Genomic DNA, 26413 nt, shown 5'->3' with positions numbered 1-26413 from the left:
GTGCCACCCCCCTTAATAGGTTTCCCTGTGATAAAATTTAGCCCTTAGTTGAGTCAGAATTAGAAGTTTCAAGCAAATTCTGCTTTCTACAAGAGCATATTTCTGTTTGCTAACGGGAATTATGGTCTGGAATTAGCTATGTAGAGTTTTTGACATATCTACTTTAGCACTTTTAACAAAGCCACTGTTTCTTCCTTTGAAAGACTGCTTAAAATTTATGATACTGTAGTTTTGAGCCGGGGCAGTATTTCTTTTAGCTGAAATAAGCACAAATAATGTGGCCGGCACATTTTGCATTGGTATTCTATCCTTTCAAACTGAATCTGGGGCAGCCATTCATCTGAGAAAGCTGATACCACACAGGATTTGGCAATTATCAGTGGCTCTCTGAAAGCAAAGGAGTTCTTTCAATCTGTACATTATCTCTCTATTTTACTACAGAAAGTTGTAGGCACTGAGATTTCCAAATGACAGTCAAATGTATTAAAAAGTGATTATTTGCTCCTTGCTTCTTACATGTAAAATAGTTTGCTCTCCAGAGTGCACTCTCAAAAATGCCATTAGCAATCCATTGTTTATTCACATGATTACACTACAAATATATAGTTTTTGTGGGTGTTATCTGAGAGATCACTGATAATAGTACATAGAAATGAGGAATAGATAATATGATGCTGGGTGTAATTTAGGGTAAACTTGCCCTATGGGCTAACCAAGTAAACCACAATGGGATATAATAGGCAAAGGTGTATTTGACAATCCATGGGTATAATAAACTAATATAGGAATTTCTTGGTGCCCTGAGTCATTCCCATAGGGAGAAGTTTCTCTTGGCTTGCATGCAACAAGTAACTTCACAGCACCAAAGACAAGAATAAAACATTTATTACACATTGGACTGGATAACAAAATTCAGGTGGCTGACATAGCCATGTGACCCTAAAGAGTTCTGCATTATTACTTCCTTATCCAGTCAGTACTTCCAAAATCTGCTGAACTGATATATAAAGCTGAAAGAGATACCTTAGCATAGATGAACTCAAACATATTTTGGGCAAAAAGTATTCTGTCAGATTCTGATCAGTCACATAGGTACAACTCTACTGACTTAAAGAGAAAAACTGGAGATTTACACCTAGTAAATTCTGTTTGATATAATCTGGCCCACTGTATCTCAAATATTCAATCTTTAAAGTAGCATAGTGTTGGAGGAAATTTTCATGCTTTTTAGGCTTGTAAATCACTCTGCAGAAATTTTAGAGAAATGGAAACAGACAGTATAAAAGTAACAAAAACATGCTTTAAGACACTCCCAGAGATACCAAGTAGTATTCCCAAAGATATTCTTGAGTTAGACTACATTATTAGGTGAATGTAAAATAACTGAAGTGTTGCCAACCCTTGTGATTTTATTACAGTAATTGGTGTGCTTCTTAAGGTCCTAGCTTGCTTATGGAATCCTGTGATTATGAGAGAAACTCGGCTTCCAGTATGAAAAGGAGAAGGAAATGTAAGTTTCTAGCCTCATGGTTAAGGAGAAAAAACTTTAAAATGTGACCGAAGTGCTCCATAAAGTCTCAAAAATGAAAAGACAGATACAGACAGAAACCAAAATAGATTTTTTTGCTTGAAAAAAAAAAATCCTCCTGATTTTTACACCAAACACGTTGTTGGGGGCCTGACTCATGATTTTTAAGCACTTAGGCTTGGCAATATTGTAATTATTAGATAAATGCTGTGTGATCTAGCTGTACAGGAAAAAAAATCTAAATTACCATTGTTATAATTATTTATTTTGCTTTACTTGTTGCAAGGTGGCCAGGTGCAAGGCTCTTAACTATAAATTTATGACAAAGCAAATGCAAAATGAAAAACTATATATATATATATATAAAACCCCAAAATATCTAGTCATATGTTACTAACCATTTCTAGCAAAAGAAATGTTCTAAACATATATGATGCTCTACCTAACAATACACCACTTAGCATTTTATATTATCAAAACACTGTTCAAGCATTGACAAATTTTCATGACACCTCAGTGAGGCAGATAAGCAAGTATAACTATCACTGTTTACAGATGGGGGAAAACAGGCGCAGCTCCTTGCCCAGACCATATGGAATGTCAGTGGTAGAACAAGGATTACAAGTTAGATGTCTCCCGCTTCCCAGCTTCATAGGCGTTCATCACACCAGATTTGTAATGGGAATTTGAAGACCACGGTAAAACTCCTACTGAGTTCAATGGTGCAAGATCAAGCCCATATACTTTAAAATCAGTTTAGAAAAATTTATTATCGTTTTCTCCTTTTTCTTCAGGCTGAATGAAATTACTTCTTGCTTTCCTATCTAAAGGGCCTGATCCTGCCAGATGCTGAGCTCCCTCATCTCCTTCTGTAGCCAGAGTGAGGGCGCTCAGCACTCAGTAGAATCTGGCCCACAAAGCAGCACCACTTTTACACCTGTTAAAAGTTAAAAATAAACTCCACTAAAAAGGCAGGGTCAAATGTAGAGGCGTTAGAATATCACCTCTTTGTTACTACTCCACATTCTCTTTCATGCAAATTACTTTGCCTCTGCTCCAGTGAAGAAAGAATCATCATTTCAACAAATGTGCCCCATCGGGTTTCTCCAGTACGACTGCAAAATTCATTTAGACTTGTGGGTGCTTGTATAAAACAGACTCATGCAGCAGACAACTCATTCTACTTTCATACTTTCCATTTCACCCTCTGGCTTTCTTGTGGGCCATAATGCAATCAAAGCAAAAATACAGACATGCTTTATATTCTAATGTACAACCAGAACAATTTGTTCCAAAACTGCTGACGCTTAATGAGGTGCATATCTGCTTTTAGCTATAACTATTTAATGAACTGGCTTGATAAGAGAAAGGATATTTCTGTACAAAACACAAAGCATCAATGCAGCACCACCCACTTTACCCTTTTAAACATACAAAGCTCAATTTAAAATGATGTGCTCATTTATTTTCTGCTTCTTTTTCTGTTTTTACCAATCAGCCCTTTCAGTTATAAAGGGAACACCCTTGCCAAAGTAGTCTGTGTGGATATACGGCTTCCTTGGCATTAACAAATGATTAGATTAGTTATTTATAAGCTGAGTCAGCACTTACCCTCTTTAAAAGAAATGGCAAGGCTAGAAACATTTCCAATATAGTCTGCAACAGCAAACTCCAGTCACCTACGTGTTCTCCCTCTACAAGTCCACTAAGGCTCCAGCACACAAAATGAAAACTTTTTAAAACCTCAGCTGAAACAAACCCCCCTACCTTTGAGGCTTTTCCCCCCCTTCAGTTTTTGTCCATTGTGAAAGGCTGCATCTTTAGTTGTTGCCGCTACGCACGCACACACTGACCACTGACACACACAAACCAGGGCTTTCTTCAGCTCGCTGGTATTTCAAGTCATTCATGTGATATCTTTGGCTGAGCTTGTTTAATTCATTCCTGCTGCTACTCAACAGGAAGTCACGCCTAGCAAGGGTTGGCTCAACAGTAATCACTGCAGATACTCCCTGACCAACAGTATATGAGGGCTAATCTCACCTTATGAATATCAAGAATGTAAATATGTTTCAAAGCCAATGCATTCCTAGACCTTTAGAGAAAAACTGTAAAATGCAACAGGGACATAGTATAGCCAGGGACTTAGAAACTTTAAAAGTTTTTGCTAGAATACATATTCTGCTCTCCCGTTGTGCTTCTGGAGCATTAACTATAGCTATTTATCATGGGCCATGCATATCTTCTTGGTGCCGTTACCATGACGACATGGTAAACAGGATTTGAATTTCTATCTAGAGATCTACGTTGGGGGCAGGAGGAATAGGTTGGAGAATAGCTTTTCAAAAGTACAATTTTTTGATCCATACACCTGCAAGAAAATGCATACATAACTGATATAGCACACAAAGAAAAAAAGAAGAAAAAAAAAAACATGGCTTGATGTTTATAAAAGCAAACATTCCACACACATGATCTGCATGTGTGATTGCCCAAGTGCATTTCACACACAAAGGACAGTGATAAAATTATCAGAAGATGTAATAACCAAATATCAAAATATATTCCAATGGCTACAGGGCATTTTCAAATAGTACACAACAATAAAGCTCTCTGCTACTAATAAGGCAACCCATCTTAATGAACATTTGTTCAAGAAAGATGAATTATCCACACAATAAACTGCCATTGATAAACCACATGTTATGCGGTTTATCATCCCACAAAGCTCTTGTATGTGGTTGTATAATCTGGATATTGTGCTGTATGAGGTCCCTCCTTCCATGCCCCACTTGAAATATATTTTTTCCCTATGGTAATTCCAGAACAGATTTTGGTATTTGAAAATGATTCCAATTTTGGACTGACTTTCGCTATGCAAGGTAATTTGGTGACTTGGCAGGTTGTGCATGTATACGCTGTAAAACAGACAAGATTTAGTGCCTGAAATGACTGGAACTTGGTTTAAATTTACAGTACTATTATTTTTTTTTGTGCCCTTAGATTTAATACTTCATTTCTGCTGAACTCTTTGGATTAGAGTTGCTTCAAATGATGTGCCCCAAATGAACCCTTGCACTCCTCAACAACGAGCTAAAATAAACCCCGACCAGTCCTCTACAAAAATCAATAAAACCTTAACAATTGCAAGGATGGAGCACGTTTGTCTGGGAGACTGACTTCTGGCACGTTCTGGAGAGAAGGCTGAATTACTTCAACATCTCAAGGCAGCTATATTCAGAGGTATGGACTGAAGGACAAACCCTTGGCAGCAGAACTATTGTGGCTGCACAAGGAGGGAGCAAAGCTTGTTGGGAGACTACGCAGGGGATGGGCACCACCTGTGCAGCACACATGCCACTGGATACATCATCTGGTCCTACACAATATGGACTGCAACAGTAGCTTCAGAACTGCACTGTTGCTGCTCCACAACTAAGAAGGGTCCCTTGCCTCCTCTCCCCAAAGGAGTTCTTCAGTGCCCAGCCCCGTTACTCGAGCAGTGTATCAGGAGAAGGTACAGCTGGACACACTTCATGAGAATTGATTTTGAAACAATAAAATTCTGCAAAATTCAAGGTCTGAAAATGAAGGTAGCTGAATTCAGCAGCATATCAGTTGGACAGGATGCCACGCCTCATGGTGGCTTTCCTAAGAACAATAAAGTCTTATGAATAAGTGGGTGATTTAGAAAGAATAAATAGCTCAATAAGTGGCTGATGTGTTTGTGCCAAAGGATATACGGCTGGGTGCAAAGGCTGTATTTTTAAGGAAACTGTTGACTTATCCTTCAAGGAAGTGAGCTTACCCAGCTATTGTGACATTTTACCCAGACCAGCACTTACTGCGGTTCTTCTAGCGTAAGGACAGAGCTGTCCAGGTGTTCGGTATCTGTTATGAGCAACAATATCAACACAACATCTGGGTCTCTTGGAGGCCTTCAGAGGTCTACAGGGTGAAATGAAGATCCATCCAGATAACACACTCTCATGAAGAGATGAGTATGTTTTGGAGCAGCTTTACAACATATGTGGGCCATGAGGCTACATTCAGGTTTGGTTCCCCTTACCAGAACATAAGTCCATTCAGTGGCCAAACTGGTTTTGTTTTCCTATCCTCATGATATTCTTGGTTTAATTTAAACAGGAAGGAGAACAACAGGATGAATAATGAGCCTGTCACAGTTCCCAGCCAAACTGCGGCTCTGACCCCTCCTGGTCTTCTTCAAGTGCCCCCCTCTCAGGTCTTAGGCTGTCACCTCTCTCAGGGTGGAATCACACAGTTCTCCCACTCTCAGACATGGCCTTGGCCTATAGTCCCCTGGTATTAATTGTGATTACCTCAGCATGCCTAACATATTCAGTGCTGTGTTACGTTCCTCCAGGAGGAGTGACCAAACAGTAACCAAACAGCATTGTTAAAGCACATTATTATTTATTGAGAACAAATGCACCAGAGAGAAAAAGATTTTAAAACATTAAAATGGACTATACACATGACTAGCTTACCAGGTGTCTGTCCATCTTCTACATGGGGATCCTGGTAGGCCTAAGCTTCCTATAACACCTCCATCCTGAGACCTTTTAAAGCGATGGGTGGCATAATCTATCCCCTTTAATTCACAAACCAGTTCACTCCTGTGTCCTTTAGGGAGAGTGTCTTTAAAAGATGCTCAGTCTTTTGAATCATCCCCCTGCTCTGAGAACCCATCACTTTTTAACTGTTTATAGTCTCTGATCTGTTAACTCCCAGCACTGACAAACCAAGGTTTGCAACTTTGCTGGACACAGGATGTAGGATCTTCTAAGCTAATAGTTTTCCCCACTGACTTTCAAGTGCATGTTGGAGGTTTTTTTTTTTTTTTTAATCTGGGAGTCATTGTGTTGCCTTCCTGCTTGTTTCTCCAACAGTTCCCCTATTAAGCTAGATCAATAAATTCACTCAGGGTGGTCTAATAATGCAATATAACTATACAGTAACCTCTCTTCACTGACTAGGTCACATACTGTAGTCACAGAATTATTACATATCAGTATTCTTAGTTTATTACATGGCTGCTCCAAGTCTACCACAGAACCCTATTCCTTTAGATTCACACAGAGACAGATAAATCTTCTTTTGTTGCCCATTGGGCCTGGATTTTTGAGCTGCACTTCTATTTGGACATTTAAATGTGCATTTTCCCAAACATCCTCAGGTATTGCAGGTGTAATATTGCACCCAAATAAATGCACACAGTAGTAGGCCCAATTATTTGTGGCAGCAGTTGTAGCTGTTCAGAAGCCTAATCAAACCTGGCTACTAAAGCAAACAGGTAATTAGGGTGCAGTATTAGAGGTCAGTTTGAAACCCAGTTTAAAAATTAATATGCCACAGCTTGTAATCTAGTTCATTGTGCCCATGGGGATTTCACCCAAGCTGGGTGATTTAGAACAAGATCCTGAGGTAATTAATGGGTTTTTTTGAGGATGAAGGTGATGTGACCATGCTTCTTTCTACATGTGAGAAGACAGGCAGCACCATTTTGCACATGCAGCAGTCTGAAGAGCTGTGACTTGGTGAAGCCATAGAGAAGACAGTTACAATAGTCAAGGTAAGAAGAGATGAAGGAATGGATGAGGACTCCAGCAGAGGGGAAGCTGAGACAATGACATATGTGGGCAATGTTTCAGAGGTCAGGCTAGACAGATTTGCAGACATAGGGGACTGGGAAGGAGCAGGAAAGCTTTGGGTTAAGAATTATGCCAGTGTTACAAACAGTAAAGACAAGTAGAAAGTCTGAATTAGGAAAGGACACTGAGAAGATGGACCTGAGTTTGAGGGTGCTCCTCCTGCCCAAGAGACAAACTTCAGTCTTTGAGACATTCAGCACAGAAAGTCAATAACCTAAATTTCCATGGATCAGTCTGAAGACAGACAGAGAGAATTAACAGGAAGAAGTCATGCTAATGGCATCGCATTGGAAAATATGTACAACTGTGAACATTATCAATTGAGATGGTGGTTGATGAGCTTCAAGGTACAAAGATGAAAGAGAGCAACATGGAAAAGAGAGGAAGAATGAAACTTTGGGACTCTTTAGAGCAAGGGTCTTGGTACAGAGGAGAAATCACCATCAGATACACTGCATGAGCAGTTTGATAAGTTAGAAGTGGAATTATGACAGAAGGAACTGAGAGACACCTGAGTCATCGTGGATAAAGTTCAGCAGGATGGAAGGATGCACAGTGCTCAAAGTTGCATTGAGGTCAAGAATGAGGGAGAAGGACCCTTCATTAGCAGAAAGTATTACTTAATCACACAGCATAGAGCAGTTTCCATGCTCTGCCTAGAGCAGAACTCAGACTGAAAAATGTGAAAACAGATGCACTGATTGTTTAGGGGTCTCCCAAGAAAGATGAACAGGACTCTTATTCTTCCAACTACGGCTTGTTTGCTGAAATGCCTTAGGACAAAAGGCTATGCACTCTGTGTGCTCCCTTTAGGGAGTAGCTCTAATGAGGGCAGATTCTGCTCTGCTACGTAAATGATGAGTGGTTTGCTGCATTTGGTGTATTGTTCTTGCCTGCTTCTGTAACATTTGATAAAAATCAACTTCTTAACCAATTACAACTTCAGTAATTGTTACAGATTATCAAATCTCTTGTCCACTATTAACAACCTTTGATGTATAGCACAGAATGTGGAGTATTGCCATTGTAATTTTCTGCTTTTCAGATTTTGAATTTTTATCTTCCATCTGTCTTATCTCCTTTACTAAGGAGTCCAAATATGTGTTTCCTATACTGAAGCTCCTATATCTATTGCCATCTGGAAATATTACAGACTTTCTTACTAATGGATGCAACTTGTGTGTACTAAATTAAAAGGGCAACAAGCGGTTTAGGAAGGTTTCTTTCCTTTTTTATCATCGCCTCTCTGATTCTCTCCTGTGCCTCTTTCCATAATGCAGTATTGTTTCAAAAGGCAGCAAAAGTAGCTATGCCTCCTTTTATATCATTCATTACTTTACAAATGCCACATATGCTAAGTGCCATCATTTAAAGGGTGAAATTCTAGCATTCCAGACCCCTGTTACCTCTTTATTTGCTTACCTAGAGTAAAAAGTAGGAGCAGAAACAATACACGACAAGGACTTGGACAGTCACTAAGTTCTTGTTCTTCCAACCCTTGTTTCTCTGTGTTAGCAGCTAATCTAAATAGCTCATGCAGTCAAGTCTACCTATCAGAGCCTGCAGTCTGACTCACATACATGTCATCAATTCCCTAGTAATGCAAGCACAAGGCTAAACTTTCTTTTAGCCAAGCTGTCTTGGAGTTACACAAACTGACACACCTTTCTCAGCCAATATAAATCATGCAATACTTTTTTTTTTTTTTTTTGGCAAAGGAAAATCACCTGACAGTACCAATTACAAAAGACCCGAACCTGAAGAAGTCAAACAATAGGTTACAAGCAGTGTTCAGGGAGTGGTTGTCTTTGGAAAGTTCCTATTTAAAAAAAAATTCAACTGAGTTACACCAGGGTTAAATCTGGTTAAGTGGGCCTGATACTGATCTTACAACAGTTTAAATGAGGACCAACTCCAGTGACTTCACTGCAGTTACACTGATGTACAACCAATAAAAGTCACAGGCCCAATGTTGCTAAACTCCATTGATGTTTGCCCCACTAAATCCAAAGTAGGTCTGAGGGAAAATAAGACCAGAACAACTCCTCATATCATTTTGAGGTTTGCAATCTCAGGAACTACAAATAATAAAAGCCCTGCTTTCTAGTGACACATTAATCACCTTCCTTTTCTAAAAAAAGTACCTTAAATTCAACCTATACAATTTTACTCTCATTCACAAAAATAATAGTACAGAAATAAAAAGATGAATAAATAGAAGTGGTTTTATTGAGACGCAGGAGGAAAAGCCAGTGTACAATGGGTTAAATTTAAAAACAGAAATTTTCCGACATTGATTTTTGAACCTTAAACTGAATGGAAATTGCCATTGTCAGAAATTTTTGCTTGCCTGCCCTTCCTCTTTTCCATAAAATCTTGTATGAATTGGCGCTGCTGGTTAGAACATTTTTGACTCCTTTCTTAGTAATTAAGCCATCAATCTAGTTCTTCAAATAGGGCTTATTGTTTGGCAAAGTCATCTGACATTTATTTAACTTAAATTTACAGTCACAGCAAGGCAAGAAGAAAACTAGGGAATAAACTCTTTGTGAACAAGATTTTGCTGACAGTTTATTAACACATTGAAAGGGACTATCTAGGAAAGGAGTTCCCAATCTGTTCCCACACGTTATCCCACAACTAGCCATGGACTCTTGCTGCAGCCTCGGTTCCAGGATTCTTTATAGCCATGGCCCAGTCTCCTTCGCAGCTGCTAATTTTGAGAGGATTTTTAATTAAATGTATGCAAAGATTAGGATGGCAGCATATTTTACTAAACTTGGGTAGGCTAGGGTAAGAATGCTGGGTGGAGAGGACCGGGTGGGAAGTAATGGGGTGCTGGATGGGAGGTACTGGGGGGTTCAGAGTAGTGGGTGGGGCCTTTAAGAAGATTCAGGATGGGAGGAAAAACTAATGACTTGGAGGTGGTACTCAGTGAGCTCCTACTCTCCTTATTCCCACTCTCTTCCCCTCTTACCTTCTGAGGAGGGAAGGCTACACAGGGCCCTGTTGTTCCCAGACAGTGGTAGCAAGAGGCAAGAAAGGAGGCTGCTGAGAACTCTCTGGCTCCCCAGCGGGAGCTGGAGGCAAGAATGTTTGTGCTCTCTTCCCTGGTGGCAACAGCATTAAGAGTTGAAAGAGCCATGCTGGCAAAATGCAAGGATCATGCACAAGTGATGCAAGCAACATAATGCAATGAGACTGATCCTTGCATCATCCATCTGTGGTACTTGCACTTTTGCTGCTGTTGGGTGGGGCTTGCTCAGGGCTCCTGGTTGCAAGAAGATACAAAAGGGCCCCTATTATTCCCAAATGGCAGAAGAAGGGGGGCTTGATCAGGGCTCTGTGGGTCCTTGCAGCAAGAGGGAGAATAGTCTTCTCAGGTGCATGAATCCCTCCCTGAGCAGTGCTGTGACTTGACTAAGTAGGCCATCACTGGTCCTAGCCACTGGTTACGTACCAAGCTGAGGGATTTTTATGAGCAGATTTTGGCCTTAGCACCCTAGAAGCCCCAAGGCTGAGAACAATTGCTTTCGAGATGCACTCAAAGCCAGCATCAGGCCATTTCCTCACAATGCCCAGATATTGCAAGGGTGGCATCACAGACACATCATTTGAAACCCCACAGCCTAGGTTAAAGTTTTCCCCTTATAAATAAAACTTGAAGGACAGCTAGCAGCTAACACATTTTAATGCTCTGGGGATAGACAGCCATAAAATCTTTAGTGGAATCTAGCCAACTTCCTTGATGTTTTACGGTCCTGATAAATCAGACACCGGACTTGTGTCACAAAATAGTGTATTTCTAGCTACTGTTTGCAGACTATACTGCGAAAGCTTAACATTTGTTAATGTCTTTGCTTGGTGCAATTTCAACATTAGACATCACACCATGATGGGCAAATAAAAAGGACTACTTTGACATTTTAGGATCAGGGTACCATCATTAGACTAAATGACTCCTAGATCTCAAACTTTTTGATTTGCTAGAGGGTCCCACATTCCCATGCTTGCCTGGCAACTTAGTATAGTGAATATTAATCTCTTCGCAATATTTTTTTTCCGTTTTAAGTACTCAAGTGTCTCAGAACTACAACGTAAGAACAAACATGACTTCACCTGGTATTTTACAGAAACTGAAAGGTTAAGTGGCAGATGATAAAGAAAATAGAGTAAAGCAAACCCCCCAAATTACTGGATTGCAAGTCATTAAAGGAAATAAACAGTATTTTTAAAAATTAAATTGTAGTAAGCAGAAAAGCAATAGCACAGTGAAACCTGTACAAGTGACCATCTTTATTTGGCAATTTCCTGCTATAAGAGACTGTTATTATAAAATCCCCAAATGTATTAAGTACAATTCTGCTCCACCTTTATTAGAAGACCAACACGGTGAGGTAAGTGATTTTTGTCAGATCTTTGGGTAGTCACTTAAAACAGATTTCACTGTGGTAATGATTATTCTAGTTGCGGTCAGTGCATGTGAAATAGCTACGAAAAAACCCAGACACAAGAGCTGCAGAAGTCTGGAGACTTCTCCAGAACCTGCCACCCTTTTTTGGAGTCAATTGTACCCGTGAAAGTGAGTCCAAAATGCTACTATTCTGATTTGCATAGGTGAAAATGACCATACACGATACGGAGCATTGGGCCCTACGTACTTGGAAAAGCAACTCAGACAAATAGAGTTTTAAATCTTACCTTCTGCGTATTTGGCTTGATACATCGAACGAAGAAAGGATTAGAGGAACTTAATGTTGCCATTAAGGAATGCAGTGAGTCCTAAAACAAAGGTAGAAAAGAAGACAGTACTTTATAAATGGCTTTTTCTTAAGTCCTACAGTTTAGCTCTCTCAAAACTAAGCATTGCAGGCAGTCCCTATAGCAACACCTAGTGATGTAGACTAGAAATTACAATAGTACAAGCTTTTCCATGATAGAGTCAGTCATTCTAATGGGGATACAGGTCACATGTGAGGTGACACACTGCTCTATTGTTTTCCCTTTTGATTAAAAGTACTGACAAGAGTTACTAATCAGCAAGAAGAAAGCTCTTTTTATAAAGATACACCATCAACTTGAAAATCTCATTCTGTCTCAAAATGCTGAACCTGTTGTAGTTACAAGTAACACTTAAGAATTCTGTCCTGCATTGTGATCTACATGTATGCATTGCTGTGCCCATGCAAATCACAATGCACGATCCAGACATAAGATAACATTGTTACTGAAAGAAGTTAGCAAAAATAATCTCCCCTCCTTCCATTTTCCCCCATTTTTTCTATTCTGTGCATTTGACAGCATTTTGTGTATAGTCGGTTTCATTCTTTCTCCTATATGGCAATCAGTTTCTCTCTTGATGAGAAGACACTTATAAGAAAGATACTAAATCAACAAGGGCACAGAAAAACCTAGCTCTAGTATTTCAAAAGTTCTTTAAAAAGTAACATTAAAATTGTGTTTAAAAAACGCTCTTTCAGAAACTAGATTTAAAAAAAAAAAAAAAAAATCAATGAACAAAATTCACGTTAAGAGTATATCTGTAACAAAGACATTCATATGTATTTTACTTAACATACAGTGCATCAGAGGCACATTTCTCCATTAAATAAAATTCCTATAATATCCTTAGCAAGAAAACATCAAGTTTACAATACTCACTTAAAAAAAAACAGATTACATATATATTGTGTAATTATACACACACACTATTTTCTCCTCAGCGCTAACAGAATTCTGAATTATAAAATACACAATATAACATAGATTATCTAATGTATTATTACCTCATCTAACTGGAAATAAAGGTCGCCAATGAAGTCATCATCCCTCTTCTGACATGTATTATTTACATGAAAAATTCCCCCCTTCACTGAACTTTCAATTTAATGTTCCCCCATTCTATTCGAGGCAATACTGAGATGTTTTTGTAAATCTATTACAGTGGGGGCAAAGAAAGCAAATGCTGAAGTGATTTGAAACTTGACCATTATTTCCAGTGTGTCTGGTTAACCATTGTTTGCTGCAGAACAAAGAGGGCAAAAGAACCAAGCAGCAAATATTACATAGAAAAGGCTCCAGCTTCTAGCAGTAAAATAAATATTTACCTCTTGAAAAAAATGTAAGCTTTATCCATGTTTAACCTGTGTGAACACTATATTTCAGGACAACTTGGCTAACCCTGATGATCTCTGACACTAGAGGACAGTACTCATGGTAATCACTTTGTAAATGTAACAGGGAAGGCAAGTGAGCCTGAACAAAGGTAGGATGATGATATATTCCATTTTCATACGCAGCTCTGGACTGATTTCATGAGCTGCTAACATCCTGGACTCCCACTGCCACCCAAGTCAGTGGGATAGGAGGATGCTCACCACACCTCATGAGATCGGATCTAGAGACTACTCTGAATCAGGGTCATTACAAATCAATAACCAAGTTGTCATAATGAATCATCACCAGTTTTATTCCTTTACATTTTAAACTTTTGAACAAATTGTGTGTTGTTCAGGACCCTTGGGGGAGAGGAGACAAAGAGAAAGAAGGGGCCTGTTTTTCCCTTGCCTTACACCTTCTGTAGTCATTTACCCCAGGCAAAGTGAGTGCAAAACACTGCTACTCCTATGCAGTAACATCTCACGCTTGCTTTGCCCAGGTGCAAATGACTGCAAAGGCAGCAGTGAATCAAGCCCTCGGTGATCTGGAGAGCTACCAAGGAGGGTGAGGAGAATGAGCTTCTGCAGCCAATGGTGCACCACAACCACAAGGGGGTGCTGTGTGCTACTCAAGGGTCAGAGCCATTTCTCCAGCCTCACTTGTGTATGCAGCATGCACCAACCAAGGGGATGCAATGCTCCTTTTCAAAGGAATAGCAGTGTGCATCTCACCACATGTTCCCTAGGCTGTTCCGTCCAACACAGCAAAAAGGCATCAGAGCAAGATTTTCTTCTTAATGATTCCACTAGCAATGGGCTGGATTCTGCTCTCGTTTGTACTAGTATAAAGGTGGAATTACTCCAATGCAAAGGAGATAGTCTGAATTTATACTAATGTAACTCAGAGCAGAATTTGGACCCATCTTTCTTTAAAATAATCACTTTCAGATGAAAATTTTTATGCTGAGTTTCAGCCCAAGGGAATTTTTAATGGCTGAGTTATAAACCCTGAGTAGCAGGAGAGGTACTTTGACTGGACAGCAGCAAATGAGAGAATCCAAAACACATGTATGGCAGAGAGGGGAAGGTTGGGGGCTGTCCCCTCCACTCCCCCAACCCTCCCCTTCAGTTCTCTGCTTGGCCATTGGTTGGGCAAAGGGAAATGGGACCAGCTGTTTGGCTGCTGTGCACCCTCCTTCAGGTCCTTGCCTACGTAAATTAAGCCAGGGTTTACCTCCGGTTAGCTGTCCCATGGAAGATTAGCAGCTTTGCCACTAATGATGCTGTGGATCTTACCGATGGTCTGCTTTAAGAGGCCAGGAAGGAATTTTGTCCCAAACCACCATATTGGCAAGTAGTCCTGTGAGTTTTTTCACCTTCCTTGTAGCCTTCTGGAGGCACAGTTGGATTAGAAACAAGGATTGGAGGTTCCTATATTGCTGTTAAACTACCGACTCTTCACAACTGGCAGCTGATGTCCAGTGCAAGTAAAGACTAAACTGCCAGCTCCCAGAGGTAAATGAGAGCCAGGATTGTGCAAGTGGTCTGTGTGCTTATAAGGGGGAAGGAGCTTGAAGTTTTTGTGGACTGAGTTTTTCCCCACCCAGCATTGTGGCTTCTGTCACTCCATCCCCTTAAGGGGAGGAAGGGAGGAGAGGTTTTGCAACTGAATTGAGACCAGGGAGCCCTGTAACGTGCACTGCAGAACCAATTAAATGGCTGGTACATGACAGCTGGGGGCTGGTAATGTTGTGCCCCTCCCCAAGATATAATTAATAATGTTACAGCCTGCCATTTAAACCCATCCCATGTGTCTGACAATCATTCACCTGCTTCTCCTTGTCCAAGAAGGCAGATAATTAAAATGTTGCCCTGCATCCCTATTCAACACACGGATTGAAAGCATTTTTATTAGGTATTTGGTGCTTATTTTTCCTAGTGTGCAGACCTCGTTTCAGTGTCTCAGGCCAATTTCACAGCTGATTTAGGGATCATTTCATATGTACGGCTGTAAGCACCTCCTAAGTCACAACGCTGGAGCCACTATGGACCAGATCTCTGGTTGGTTTAAGTCAAAACAGCTCCACTGATTTCAATGGAGCTATGGTGATTTACGCCCACTGAAGGCCTGCTGCTAAGTCCGCAGAGGACAGAAGCAATCACAGGGAGCCTTAGGCTTTGTCTGCACTAGCACTTTTGTCAGTCAGGGGTGTGGAAAAAACCACCCGTCTGACCAACATAAGTTTCACCAACAAAAGAGCGGGTGTGGACAGCACTGTGTCAGGAGGAGAGGCTCTCCTGCCGACACAGCTAACGCCACTCGTTGGGCTGGTTTAGTTATGCCGTCAGGGGTGTGGCTACACAGGAGACCTTACAGCAGCACAGCTATAGCAGTACAGCTGTGTTACTGTAAGATGCATAATGTAGACATAGTCTGAGTCTCCACTGCCTTAGCCCTTTGCTAGTCCTTTACACCTGTGAAAAATGCTATCCATTCGTACTGGAAGCCTTTTGCACCCACTCTGTTCAGGCACAGACTCCCCCGGTTTTACAGGATTATACATTAGCACAGCCAATTTAAAATAAAAGTGACAGACGGAGAGGCACTTAGGGCCTGTCTACACTTAAAGTGCTACAGCACTTCAGCGAAGACACTACTTACATTGAAGGGAGGGTTCTCCTATCACCACAGGCAACCCACCTCCCTAAGAGGTGGCAGTTAGGTTGATGGGAGAATTATCCTGCTGACCTAGCACCGTCTACACTCGGGGTTACATCAGACTAACTGCGTCGCTCAGGATGGTGGATTTTTCATACCCCTGAGCAATGTAATTATACCAACCTAATTTCCTAGTGTAGACCAGGCCTAAGAGTAGTGACACTGTGAAGGAACCAATGATAGAAGTCGAAACTGAGCAAGATGGGGAGTAAGAGCAAGACAAAAACCTATGAAGTATGCCGGGTCTAGCCCATGGAGAGGCCAATGTGGTTAAAACAAGGACAACAATGATTGAGAAGCAACAGTTCTTTGAAGATGAAGGTGCTGTGCAGGTCAGCTTCTTCCTGAGGCTAACATTGCTGATTACATGATTAGTGACTGAAGTTTCATATGGGAGGAGCAACATTTTGGTACTGAAGATTTTCAGCATTTTAAAATCTCCAGGGGACATATACCCCCAGCCCAGCCATTCTGAGTCTTTGTTGACTACTGATTATCATTTGTCAGTTGCTGACACTAGAGGAGAGGACATATTAACCAACCTTGAACTGTAAGCTGACAGTGGGTTTCCGGTGTTTGCTTCCACATTTAAGTGTGTCTTGGTTGTTCCGACTTGAAACGTGTTCAAACAGATCATAGATAAAATCAAGTCTGAAACAGGAAGGAAAAATCTTTACAAAATATTCCAAGACACCACAAAATTTACCATTGTACAACCCAGAGCAAGCGTTGTTCCTTAAAAAAAAATAACTCCTATTGACTCTCCTCTTATCCTCAACAACAATTAACCGCAGACCTTTCAGATGTATCATTTGTGCAATGAGACCAAGAAAAAATAGTCTAAATGCCATACACTACATTCTCAACACCTCCTCTTGGAAATGAATGGCCAGATTTGATCACTTTTTACTTGATTGTTACTCAACCAATTGACCTTAATGGATGCTATGCTGGAGTGAAGACCAAGAAATAACATTTCCTGTTTGCTTTTCACAAGGGTGCAAATAACTGTGTGTGGGAACTTAAGCTTCAGCACTTAGCTGTGGGTGTTGTATGTACATTACAGAGGACTACAGGAGGCCCCTCACACCACTTTGACAGCAACATAATCGCTGACTTGAATGGAATTGTTCCTGATTGATATGAGGGTAAGTGAGAAGAGAATCAGGCCCTATAGCTTTAACTCCCCTATTGCATTTATCTGCATATTTCAACTGAGAGAAATGTGGCCTCAGGCATAACATGAAAACAGTACATACAATTAGGGATTTATTAAAAGGAAATTTTTTAAAAACACCTAAGGGGTTTAGGAGCAGCACAAGTCCCACTGACTTTCAACAGGATGTATGCACTTAAATCCCTGAAAATCTCCCTATAAGTCATTTACTACATTACTGTTATTATTATTTGTGCTACTGTAGCTCCTAGGAGCCCTCATCACGGACCAGGACCCCACAGAGCTAGGCACTGTACAATGAACAAAAAGATGGTCGCTGCCCCAGAGATCTTACAGGCCTGATTGTCAATTCCTTGTGCACCCAAACTCCAAGTAAAGTAAGGGTCAGGGAAGTGCAAAGAATGCAGAATCAAGCCTTGAGAGGCACTTAAAAAAAAAAATCACACATACATTTGGTAAAGCACCTTGAAAATATGAAGTATCATGGGCCAGATTCTAATACATTTACTCACACTGAGTAGTACCTTACTCCTCTAACAGACGCACTGCAATCACTAGGAATAAGGTACTCTGCCACCTGGGTGAGGGTATCAGAATCTGGCCCAATGTGAGAGAGAAGTAGTATTATATTTAGAACTGTACACAAGAGAAGTGCCAATCTCCTCAGCCACTTGTTTGTTGCTCACTTCTCCTCAGTAAAGGTCCAATCCTACGTTGCAGGTACTGCTCTCAACTCCCACTGAAATCCGAGCATGTGGCACCTCCCAGAATCATACCAAGATGCAAATGCACTAACATACCTGCTTTCACGTAACAAGTTTAGGAGATCATCTCTGAAAGTATCTCTGTTTTTCTCTAAGATTCCCCTGACGTCATACTGGACCTAGTAAAAAGCAGAACAGGCTCATATAAAAAGCGCAGTCGTTAAGTACCTCTCACAAAGGCAGTACCATAAAGTGCACTGAGGGAACAGAATGCTTCAGTTAATTTTTGAATGGCTGTGATTCTGAAACACTATTTGGAAGCATTTTACCAAATGAAGAAAAGAAAATTACCTCCCCAGCGTAGTGTTTCACTCCAAAGTTGTGAACAGCTACTCTTGGTTTCACATAAAAGGAATTGTTCTAATTTAAGGAAGAATAAAAACATTTTAGTGGAGAAAACAATTGGAATCTAGATAAACGGCCAAGTTGTCTTCAACCTGAATTTGTCCAAACCACTGTCTTCCAGTGAACACCCTAAAAGATCAGTGCTCCAAAAGCAAACAACCATTTCTATATTGGTAATAGGATTTGTTAGTCTGGAGCTGCTTCAAACACAGTAACAGGAGATTTATACTACATTAAAAGGCATTAGACTAACCCTAAGCCATCTGGCAAAGTGATCACAAGTGGACAAGACACAGTGGACAAGAAGGGCTTGCCTGAACTGGCTGTTGTCAGGTTAGATAATTGTGAAAACAGCAATATGACTGTATTAAAGGGGATGTTGTAGGTACACCTTTCCAAGACCTGAAGAGGAGCTCTGTGTAGCTCGAAAGCTTGTCTCTCTCGCCAACAGAAGGTCCAATAAAAGATATTATCTCACCCACCTTGTCTCTATATTAAAGGGACTCTTGTACAATCAAGGTAATGATCATCTGAATATGGACATCAGGCCAAATTCCAGTTTGTTATATCAATGTAAATCTGGAATAACTCTGGAGAAGTGAATAGAGTTACTCCAGATTTACATTGGTGTAGCTGAGATTAGAATCTGGCCTATTTCACTACCTTTCCATATACCTATCTATGCATATGGAAATATCTATATCCACATTGTGTATTTTCAGATAACAAGCTCCCTCCTGCTCCCACTGAAGCAAATGACTTGGCCACTGACTTCACTGGGAATAGAATTGGGCCTAATATGTACTGTAAGATTATGCATCCATGCATATGAATCACAAACCTCTGGAGAAACAAAGGATCTTACAAATGGTACACTAAATAAATTGGAGTATCACATACGGCGTGTTGGGAGTGTAACTTCTCCAACAAGGTGCAGTCAGTCGCTTGAGGAAAATGACTCTCTTCATTGATTAGTGCTAGCAGGCCAAGTTTCTAGATCAGTAAAAATAAAGAGAACGAAGATGAATTAGCCCATCGAGTGTTTACACTGATCTTTCCACTAGTGAAAATCATCTTGAAGATGCTGTCAAGAGAGGCATAAGCAAACCAATATATCATTTAAAAATTCTCATAGGAAACTGTAACGCTGTTAGAGAAAAAGGATTCCTCTGGGAACATAAAGCAAGTAAAAGCTAAACAATGGAGGAAAAAGCAGTTATTGAAAATGTGAGCACTTTTTTAGCCCAAAGTCATTGTTCAAATGAAGGGGATTTATCCTGTTTTTCTTTAAAATTTGCTTTGGGTGAGTCAATAGTCCAGCTCGAGCTATATTCTGAATAGCTAGAAACTGCAATGTGGTTATTTGCCCAAGTACTCTCAACCTGAGGTTTGAGGAACACTTCCAAGTGGTCCACAGAGCTGCTTCTGTCACAGTGTTGAAGCATGTGTCATTCTTCAAGTCAGTTACTGATAACTTCATAACGATATAGATCTCTTTTAGAGTTTCCAGAATCTTTTTTAACCAACTAAATTCAAATTTTACTAACCACCACCACATCTAATCTTTTATAAGTGCTTTACAGTATTGATTAATTCTCACAACAGCCCTGGGAAGCGGGCAGATATTATAGTTCTACCGAAAGGGACACTGAGGTTAAATAACTTGTCCTATGCCCCAAACGGAGTCGTTGTTGAACAGAGACAGGAACTCCTGTGTTACTGGTTCCAAGGAGAGAACTTAAATAGATTTCACCTCTCCTCCACCCCAACGAAAACCACATGCACTCACACATATCAACACTCTGTGCAGCTGTTTCATGACTTTCCATGTTTTGTGTTTCTTTGGTGTACATTCAACCATAATCAATTTTATGGATGGAAGAAAACTGGGGGAGGGGCAACTAATAAAAACACTGGAGGATAGAAATAAATTGCAAAAGCGACCTGGAGACACTATGGCAGTGGGGGGGGGGGGGAAATGGGCAATAAGAGAAGACTAGATACATTGAAATGCAAAGTTTAACATTCAGGAAAAGGAATTTAAGAGCAGAGATAGAATATATAACCCCCATCCCAACAAAACCCCGCCCAACAAAGCAATTTAAAAATTGTGGAACTAACCTGACCTTTGTCAACCATCCTATAGATCATTCTGCTTGTACGTTTCATCTCTTCCCCCCAGCCATTTGTATGTCTTGTCTATTTAGGTTGTAAAGAGTTCAGGCAGGAACTCTCTCTTTATCTACATTTCTACAGTGCCTAGTGCAACCGAATCCTGATCTTGGTTGAAGTCCCAAAGCATCACACGAATGTGAATCTCTCTCCAAGCTATCTCTTTAATGATCTCATAATACATTCTTGTATGCAACCATGCTCTGTAAATTATAGGCAAAGTGAGGAAATCAGGATTGGGAAGGGTATGTGTCCATGAAAGTATACTGACCCTATGAAAATGATCCACAATATACTAAAGTTTGAAAACCACTGTATTAAAAGATCAACATTTAAGCAAATAAAAGATAGGCTGCCTTTTGACCACATGCTGCTTTAAAATTCCTGCTCACACAAGTGATGAGAACACAGTAATTTGTCCAAGCATACCACAATATCAAATAACATATTACCTTTTCAATAAGGTCCAGGCACTCTCCGTTGTCTGTCCAGTCAATATCTTTCCAAACTAGTCCTTCTCTAGTGTAAGAAAAGAGAGGACATTTTATTCATAATTACAAATGTGTTGGGAGGAGACGCGGTTTGCTATGCCTATCATGCAAGTTAGGGTAAAATCAATGTAAATAATAATAATAATATGCAGCTATAGGCCAGGATTTTTAAAATGTGCTTATGGGAGTTAGGCACCCAAATCCTATTGAATGTCAAGGATTTGGTTATTTCTCTCCCCTAGGCACCTTTCAAACTCCAACTGTAATTCTTACCTGCTATATTCCAGTTGCTCCAAGGAAAAAATGTGCTTGTTGAAATATTCCTGAAGCTTTTCATTTGCATAGTTAATATTGAACTGCTCAAAACGATTAACCTGAAAAAGCACAGACATTCAAAGGTAAAAATTTCCAACGCCATTTGTTTTGTAAATGATAAACTGATTTGTTTTAAGTCCTAAAACATTTGATAATCCAGTTCTAGAGAAGTTAAATGGAATTATGGAACAATGGCATACATAAAAATTAAAGAATAAATTCCCAGCAATTTTTTTGGAACATACCTCAAAGTTTTCAAATCCAAATATATCAAGAATTCCGATGGACTTGAAATCTTCTTTGCCTCTGATTCTGCTGTTGATTTTTTTAATAACCCATGCAAAACACTGGGAGTAAAGTGCCATAGCCACAGAATCTCTGCTATCTACTGCCTGCATTGGAGAGGTAATACACAGCATAGTAATTTAATTAGAAACCACATTTTGCCAGTGTCCTTTGCCCAGTGCAATGAAAAAGTACAAGACATGCAGTTTCATATTCCCATCAGGTCTGTATACATTACATTGATTACAATTAAGCACTAATGATTGAAAGCTCCACTGAGAGTTATTATAATTCAGTATTTATACTGCATTTAAAAAGAAGTTAAGGTTTCAAAGTCAAACACTCAAAAATTAGGAAGTACCGCAATTAAGGGTGTCTGTGCTACCTAAATTCAGCTCCTTTGTACATAAACATATATATGAATGCTACAGTATGCTTTTCCCTAATCTCATTCTCAGAAGTGGCTGAACCATATTTTGCTGAAACTTTCCAAAACTGAGCCTGAGGTAGGCATCTATCTGGCTTGGGAAATTTTAGCCCAAATGGTTCAAGTCTGACAAAGTTATAGGCAACTAAAAACAGGATCCTACAGTGAGAAGTGGCGAGCAACTTTAACCAAAGGAAGCCCTTCCTGCTCCACCTACAGAGGTCTGTAAAATCATGAATGGTTTGGAAAAAGTGAATAGTGCTATTTACCATTTCCCACAATTCAAAAACCAGTGGTTATCCAACGAAATTAATAGGCAGCAAGCTGAATACAAACAAGAGGAAGTATTTTTTCACACAATGCATAATGAATTGTGGAACTCATTGCCATGGGATGTTGTGAAGGTCAAAAGTATAACTTCACTCAAAAAAAGAACTAGTTAAGTTCATGGAGGATAGGTCCATCAATGGCTATTAGCCAAGATGGTCAGGGATACAACCCCATGTACAGGTTGAGGCTAAACCTCTGATTGCCAAAAACCCGAAGAGGAAGACGGGGTGGATCATTCCAACTGCCCTGCTCTGTACACAGCCCTGAACTTTGGTACTGGCCACTCTCGGAGACAGGATACTGGGCTGGATAGACCACTGATGTAGATCAGCATGGCAGTAATCATGTTCTTATAATTACTAGATGGACATCCATAGAGATTTCTAAAAATCTAAGGGCCAGATTCTTATCCCACACTGAATAGCTCTGTACCGCAAGAGAAGCCTCACTGAAATTAATGGAGCTACTTGCAGAGTAAGGTACTACCCAATGTGAGTAAGGATATCAGCAGAACATGCCCCTAAATAAATAATTAGGTAGTCTTACCTTCAAGGCTCTCAACAACATTTCTCACGATTACCTCTCAGGTGCTGCCTCCTTTTATGCTCCTTTCATCCTGTTTGTTCGGCCCAAACTGCTAATCTGAATGCCCCCACCCCTTTTGTATCGCTTTTCCACCCTGCCTCTGCCATGCTTTCTTTCCTGCTGCTCTCTAGGACAGGAAGGCCCTTCATAACCATGGGAGCTACAATTCCAATCTCCCTCCTCTCAGCCTAGTCTCACAACCCCTTCTTCAAGGAGGTTTATAAATTATATTTCTGTATTTTATGAATTAAGATTTTTTTTTTAAATGTAACAAAGAAGCAGCATGCATTACCTTCCTAAATGACTGGACAACCAAATTGTCTTTGTGTCTTGTCCACCTCTTCTTCCCCATCCCATGAGGTCATCTACTCTTGTTCTCATCTTAATTTAGGCCTTAATTCTGCACTGGGATCTGCTAGCCTGGATTCCTGCACTTGTGCAGAGACTTATTAAAGTCAATTGGACTCTACAAAAGGCACAGGGCTAGTGGATCCCATGCAGGATTGGGCCCCTGAACAGGCAGGGATTTGGTCTTTATCTGTGTTATAAAATGCTATGCACATCTCTGGCATTCTGTGACTCATAAATCATAACAACCTGTTTTAAAACCATATTAGAAAATCCTGTAATGTATTGGTTACTTGAACCTCCCCAACAAGTTATCTGACTAAAATTCTTATGTCAGCTTCTTAGGATTTGTCTACATTGGGACACTGAGGAAAATTAATCCAAATGAACCAAAGGTGTGAATTAAAAGTGGATTATTTAAACCCCTTAATGGACACAGAACGAAGACTACTTCAATTCTAAATTTGTTAATTCGGATTAATTTTCCTGAGTACCCCCGTGCAGACAAGCCCTTATACATGCTTCAAGCTGTTGGTTCATTGTAGACGTTGACCTCAATGGAACTCTGTGCTGGATTTACATCAGCTGAAAGTCTGGTCCAATTGTTTTGTTAAAATATATCCGAAGTGGTATGTCTTTACCTGTTGTACACTGAGAGGTGTTAAGATTTCTTCTCCCCTGAGTATCATTGATCTCTGTGTCAATGCTTCAGTCAGTTGTGTTGAGTCCAGCCCAAGTAACTCTGCAGATCTGCCCAGAGCTAGCAACAGAAGGAGCCAAAAATAAATACACACGTATATGTGGAAGGCACAATTCTCTCAACATTTTTTTTAACCTACTGTAATTAGAAGCAACATCAAAGCAGCTTCTGACAGAGATTAGAAAAAAATATTGAGTTGGATACTCTAGTCTGCTAAAGGCACTTTGCTCTCCTTATGCAAAGTGCTGGCAGAGGTAATGTAGCTGCCTTCTACACCAGACATCCCCTCACCTACAGCTTACATGAGGAGACAGCGGGCACGGCTGAGCTCCATTCCTGCTCTAACTTCCACTGGAGCCAGGCAGCCTATAATCAGGGAACCACACCTGGCTCCCATCAGCCGCCACTCTCATCCACTACATTGGAGAGCAGAACTGGCGCCACCATCTACTTCCCATTTTCTTTACTTTATGCACTTGATAGCATTCTGTGTTGTTTCGCCCAATTTTCATTCTCTTCCCTATACAGGTCGGGTTAGTCAGTTTCCCTTCTTAGTCATGTGGGTGTTTCACCCAGTAATGGAGGAAAGAAGCACATTTTAAGAAATAGGAAAATGACATGGTAAACCCAAAAAAAGTAGCAAGAAAGTTCAGGCACAGTTGATATTCTGGAAAACATTTAACTCATATTTGAAACTAACTAAATTTCAGAGTGAGGCTGTCCCTTTAATTCTTCCTCTGAGAACCTATAATCATAAAGAAATTGTCATTCACAGAGGTCTAATCTCCCCTGAAATATATGCATAAATCCAGCCGCTAATACATCCCAGTACATCTCTACATAGGTTAAATCCTGTACTCATTTTCACTGTCAATCGAACCCAGTTATTAATGTCTGGATGCTCAACTTCAGAGCGACAAGGCTGAAATACTGTCATGAAAATTCATTTACAATAAAATTGATACAGTGGTTGTCCTCCTGAAACAACAAGATACAGTATTATAAATGTGCACAAAAGAAAGAAGCTGATTGAAAACATCCCCAATTCATTACAGATCACAGTTGGAAGCCTTTAATTTGTTCTTAACATAATAAAAATCCAAACCTAATCTTATTGCTAATACTAATGTTTGGTTTTATGGATACAGAAACCTAATACCCACTTCCTCATTCATAAGAGGTACTTCTGCTTTCTCCCTGGATCATGTAGATGTTTCTGATGAATAGAAGAAGAGTTTGTCCAAAGTGTGCATCTGAATTTGCACTTTGCCATTTTTTGGTATAAAAGTAAGGGATGATGTCATTGTTCCCAAACCCAATCCCTGAACTTTCTGTCCCATCGTTACACAGCTGCAGATGTAACTTGCTGACAAGGCAAACAAGGCAGGCACAGTGCACTGAAGTCCAGAATGCACTTAAGTACATGCTTAAGTCCCATCAACTTAAGGACAAGCATTCCAAATTCAGGAAAGCATTGGCTTCAGGGGACTTAAGCACATGAGGAAGTTAAGCATATGCTTGCGTTCTTTCCTGAACTGGAGGCAGAGTTTAGTGCCAAGGAGTAACTCATTTCATCTTCATAAAACAACTGCTTGAAGCAGACTTTTGTCCTGCGAGGTTTCCAACACTGTTATTAAGCAATCATGGACATTTCCTCATCCCATAACGATCTCACCTGTTTTGAAGGACACCTGTGCCCCACCAGCAGTGATAAACTCAATGTTCCCTAGATGCAGAATGCCAGCTAGCAGCCTAAGAACTTCTCGCACCTCCTCCTTGCTGAACTGCATCACATCCATTGCAGTCTGGAAGAAAATGTTTCTTTTAGTTTGTGTCTGATTTTATTGGAGAACCAGAAACTGAAGTAGATTATGGAGGATAAATTACTAAACACAACAACTGAGTTTTGCAGCATTTAGCATTTGAAACGACATAGGGACAGCGGAATGGGAACAGCAAATGCATCTCTTGTCTTCGCCCTCAATCCACACAAGCATTTTAACACATGACGTGTGCAACTTTAAACACAAAGTAACACACTGATATCTTTAAAATCTCATCCCTCTGAGTGTCACTGACCCTCTAAAGAGCCGTTTCACTGCAACGGAACTTGATTAAAGTTATGCATGTGCTTGGGTACTTTGCGAGATCAGGGCCATACAAAAAACCTCACTAATTTGTACTAGCAACTGAGAGGAACCGCCCCTCTGTGTTACCAGATTTTGCAGATTAGTCATGGAGGCGACCAAACGTGTATCATGCAATGTACGTTGTCAGTGCACTGTAATTTAGTTTTATTTATAACACTAATGTTCTGCTTCATATTTTGAGAAACTAACAAAGTCTTAGTGAAAAACCTCATTACTGTACTCTACTAACTGGGGTGAGACACAGTTT

The 26413-nt window shown here is 40.2% G+C and overlaps 1 protein-coding gene across 2 annotated transcripts in view; it reads right to left on the bottom strand.

Moving 5' to 3' along the window:
• MYO10 (myosin X) overlaps positions 1–26413 on the bottom strand; it is a 245183-nt gene that overhangs the window by 60212 nt on the left and 158558 nt on the right. For both annotated transcript variants that reach the window (XM_054017900.1, XM_054017901.1), the window contains exons 9-18: positions 25692–25821; positions 23958–24076; positions 21587–21733; positions 21300–21400; positions 20988–21054; positions 19264–19356; positions 18310–18378; positions 18055–18137; positions 16620–16728; positions 11902–11982 (exon numbers count right to left, since the gene is read on the bottom strand). In XM_054017900.1, coding sequence (XP_053873875.1) covers positions 11902–11982; positions 16620–16728; positions 18055–18137; positions 18310–18378; positions 19264–19356; positions 20988–21054; positions 21300–21400; positions 21587–21733; positions 23958–24076; positions 25692–25821 — 999 coding nt within the window. The remainder of the gene's footprint in view (positions 1–11901; positions 11983–16619; positions 16729–18054; positions 18138–18309; positions 18379–19263; positions 19357–20987; positions 21055–21299; positions 21401–21586; positions 21734–23957; positions 24077–25691; positions 25822–26413) is intronic.

Source organism: Malaclemys terrapin, chromosome 2 (assembly GCF_027887155.1).
Source record: "Malaclemys terrapin pileata isolate rMalTer1 chromosome 2, rMalTer1.hap1, whole genome shotgun sequence".
Classification (NCBI taxonomy): Eukaryota; Metazoa; Chordata; order Testudines; family Emydidae; genus Malaclemys; species Malaclemys terrapin.
Note: the sequence above shows the minus strand (reverse complement) of the source record. Positions and strands in the feature narration are given on the sequence as shown.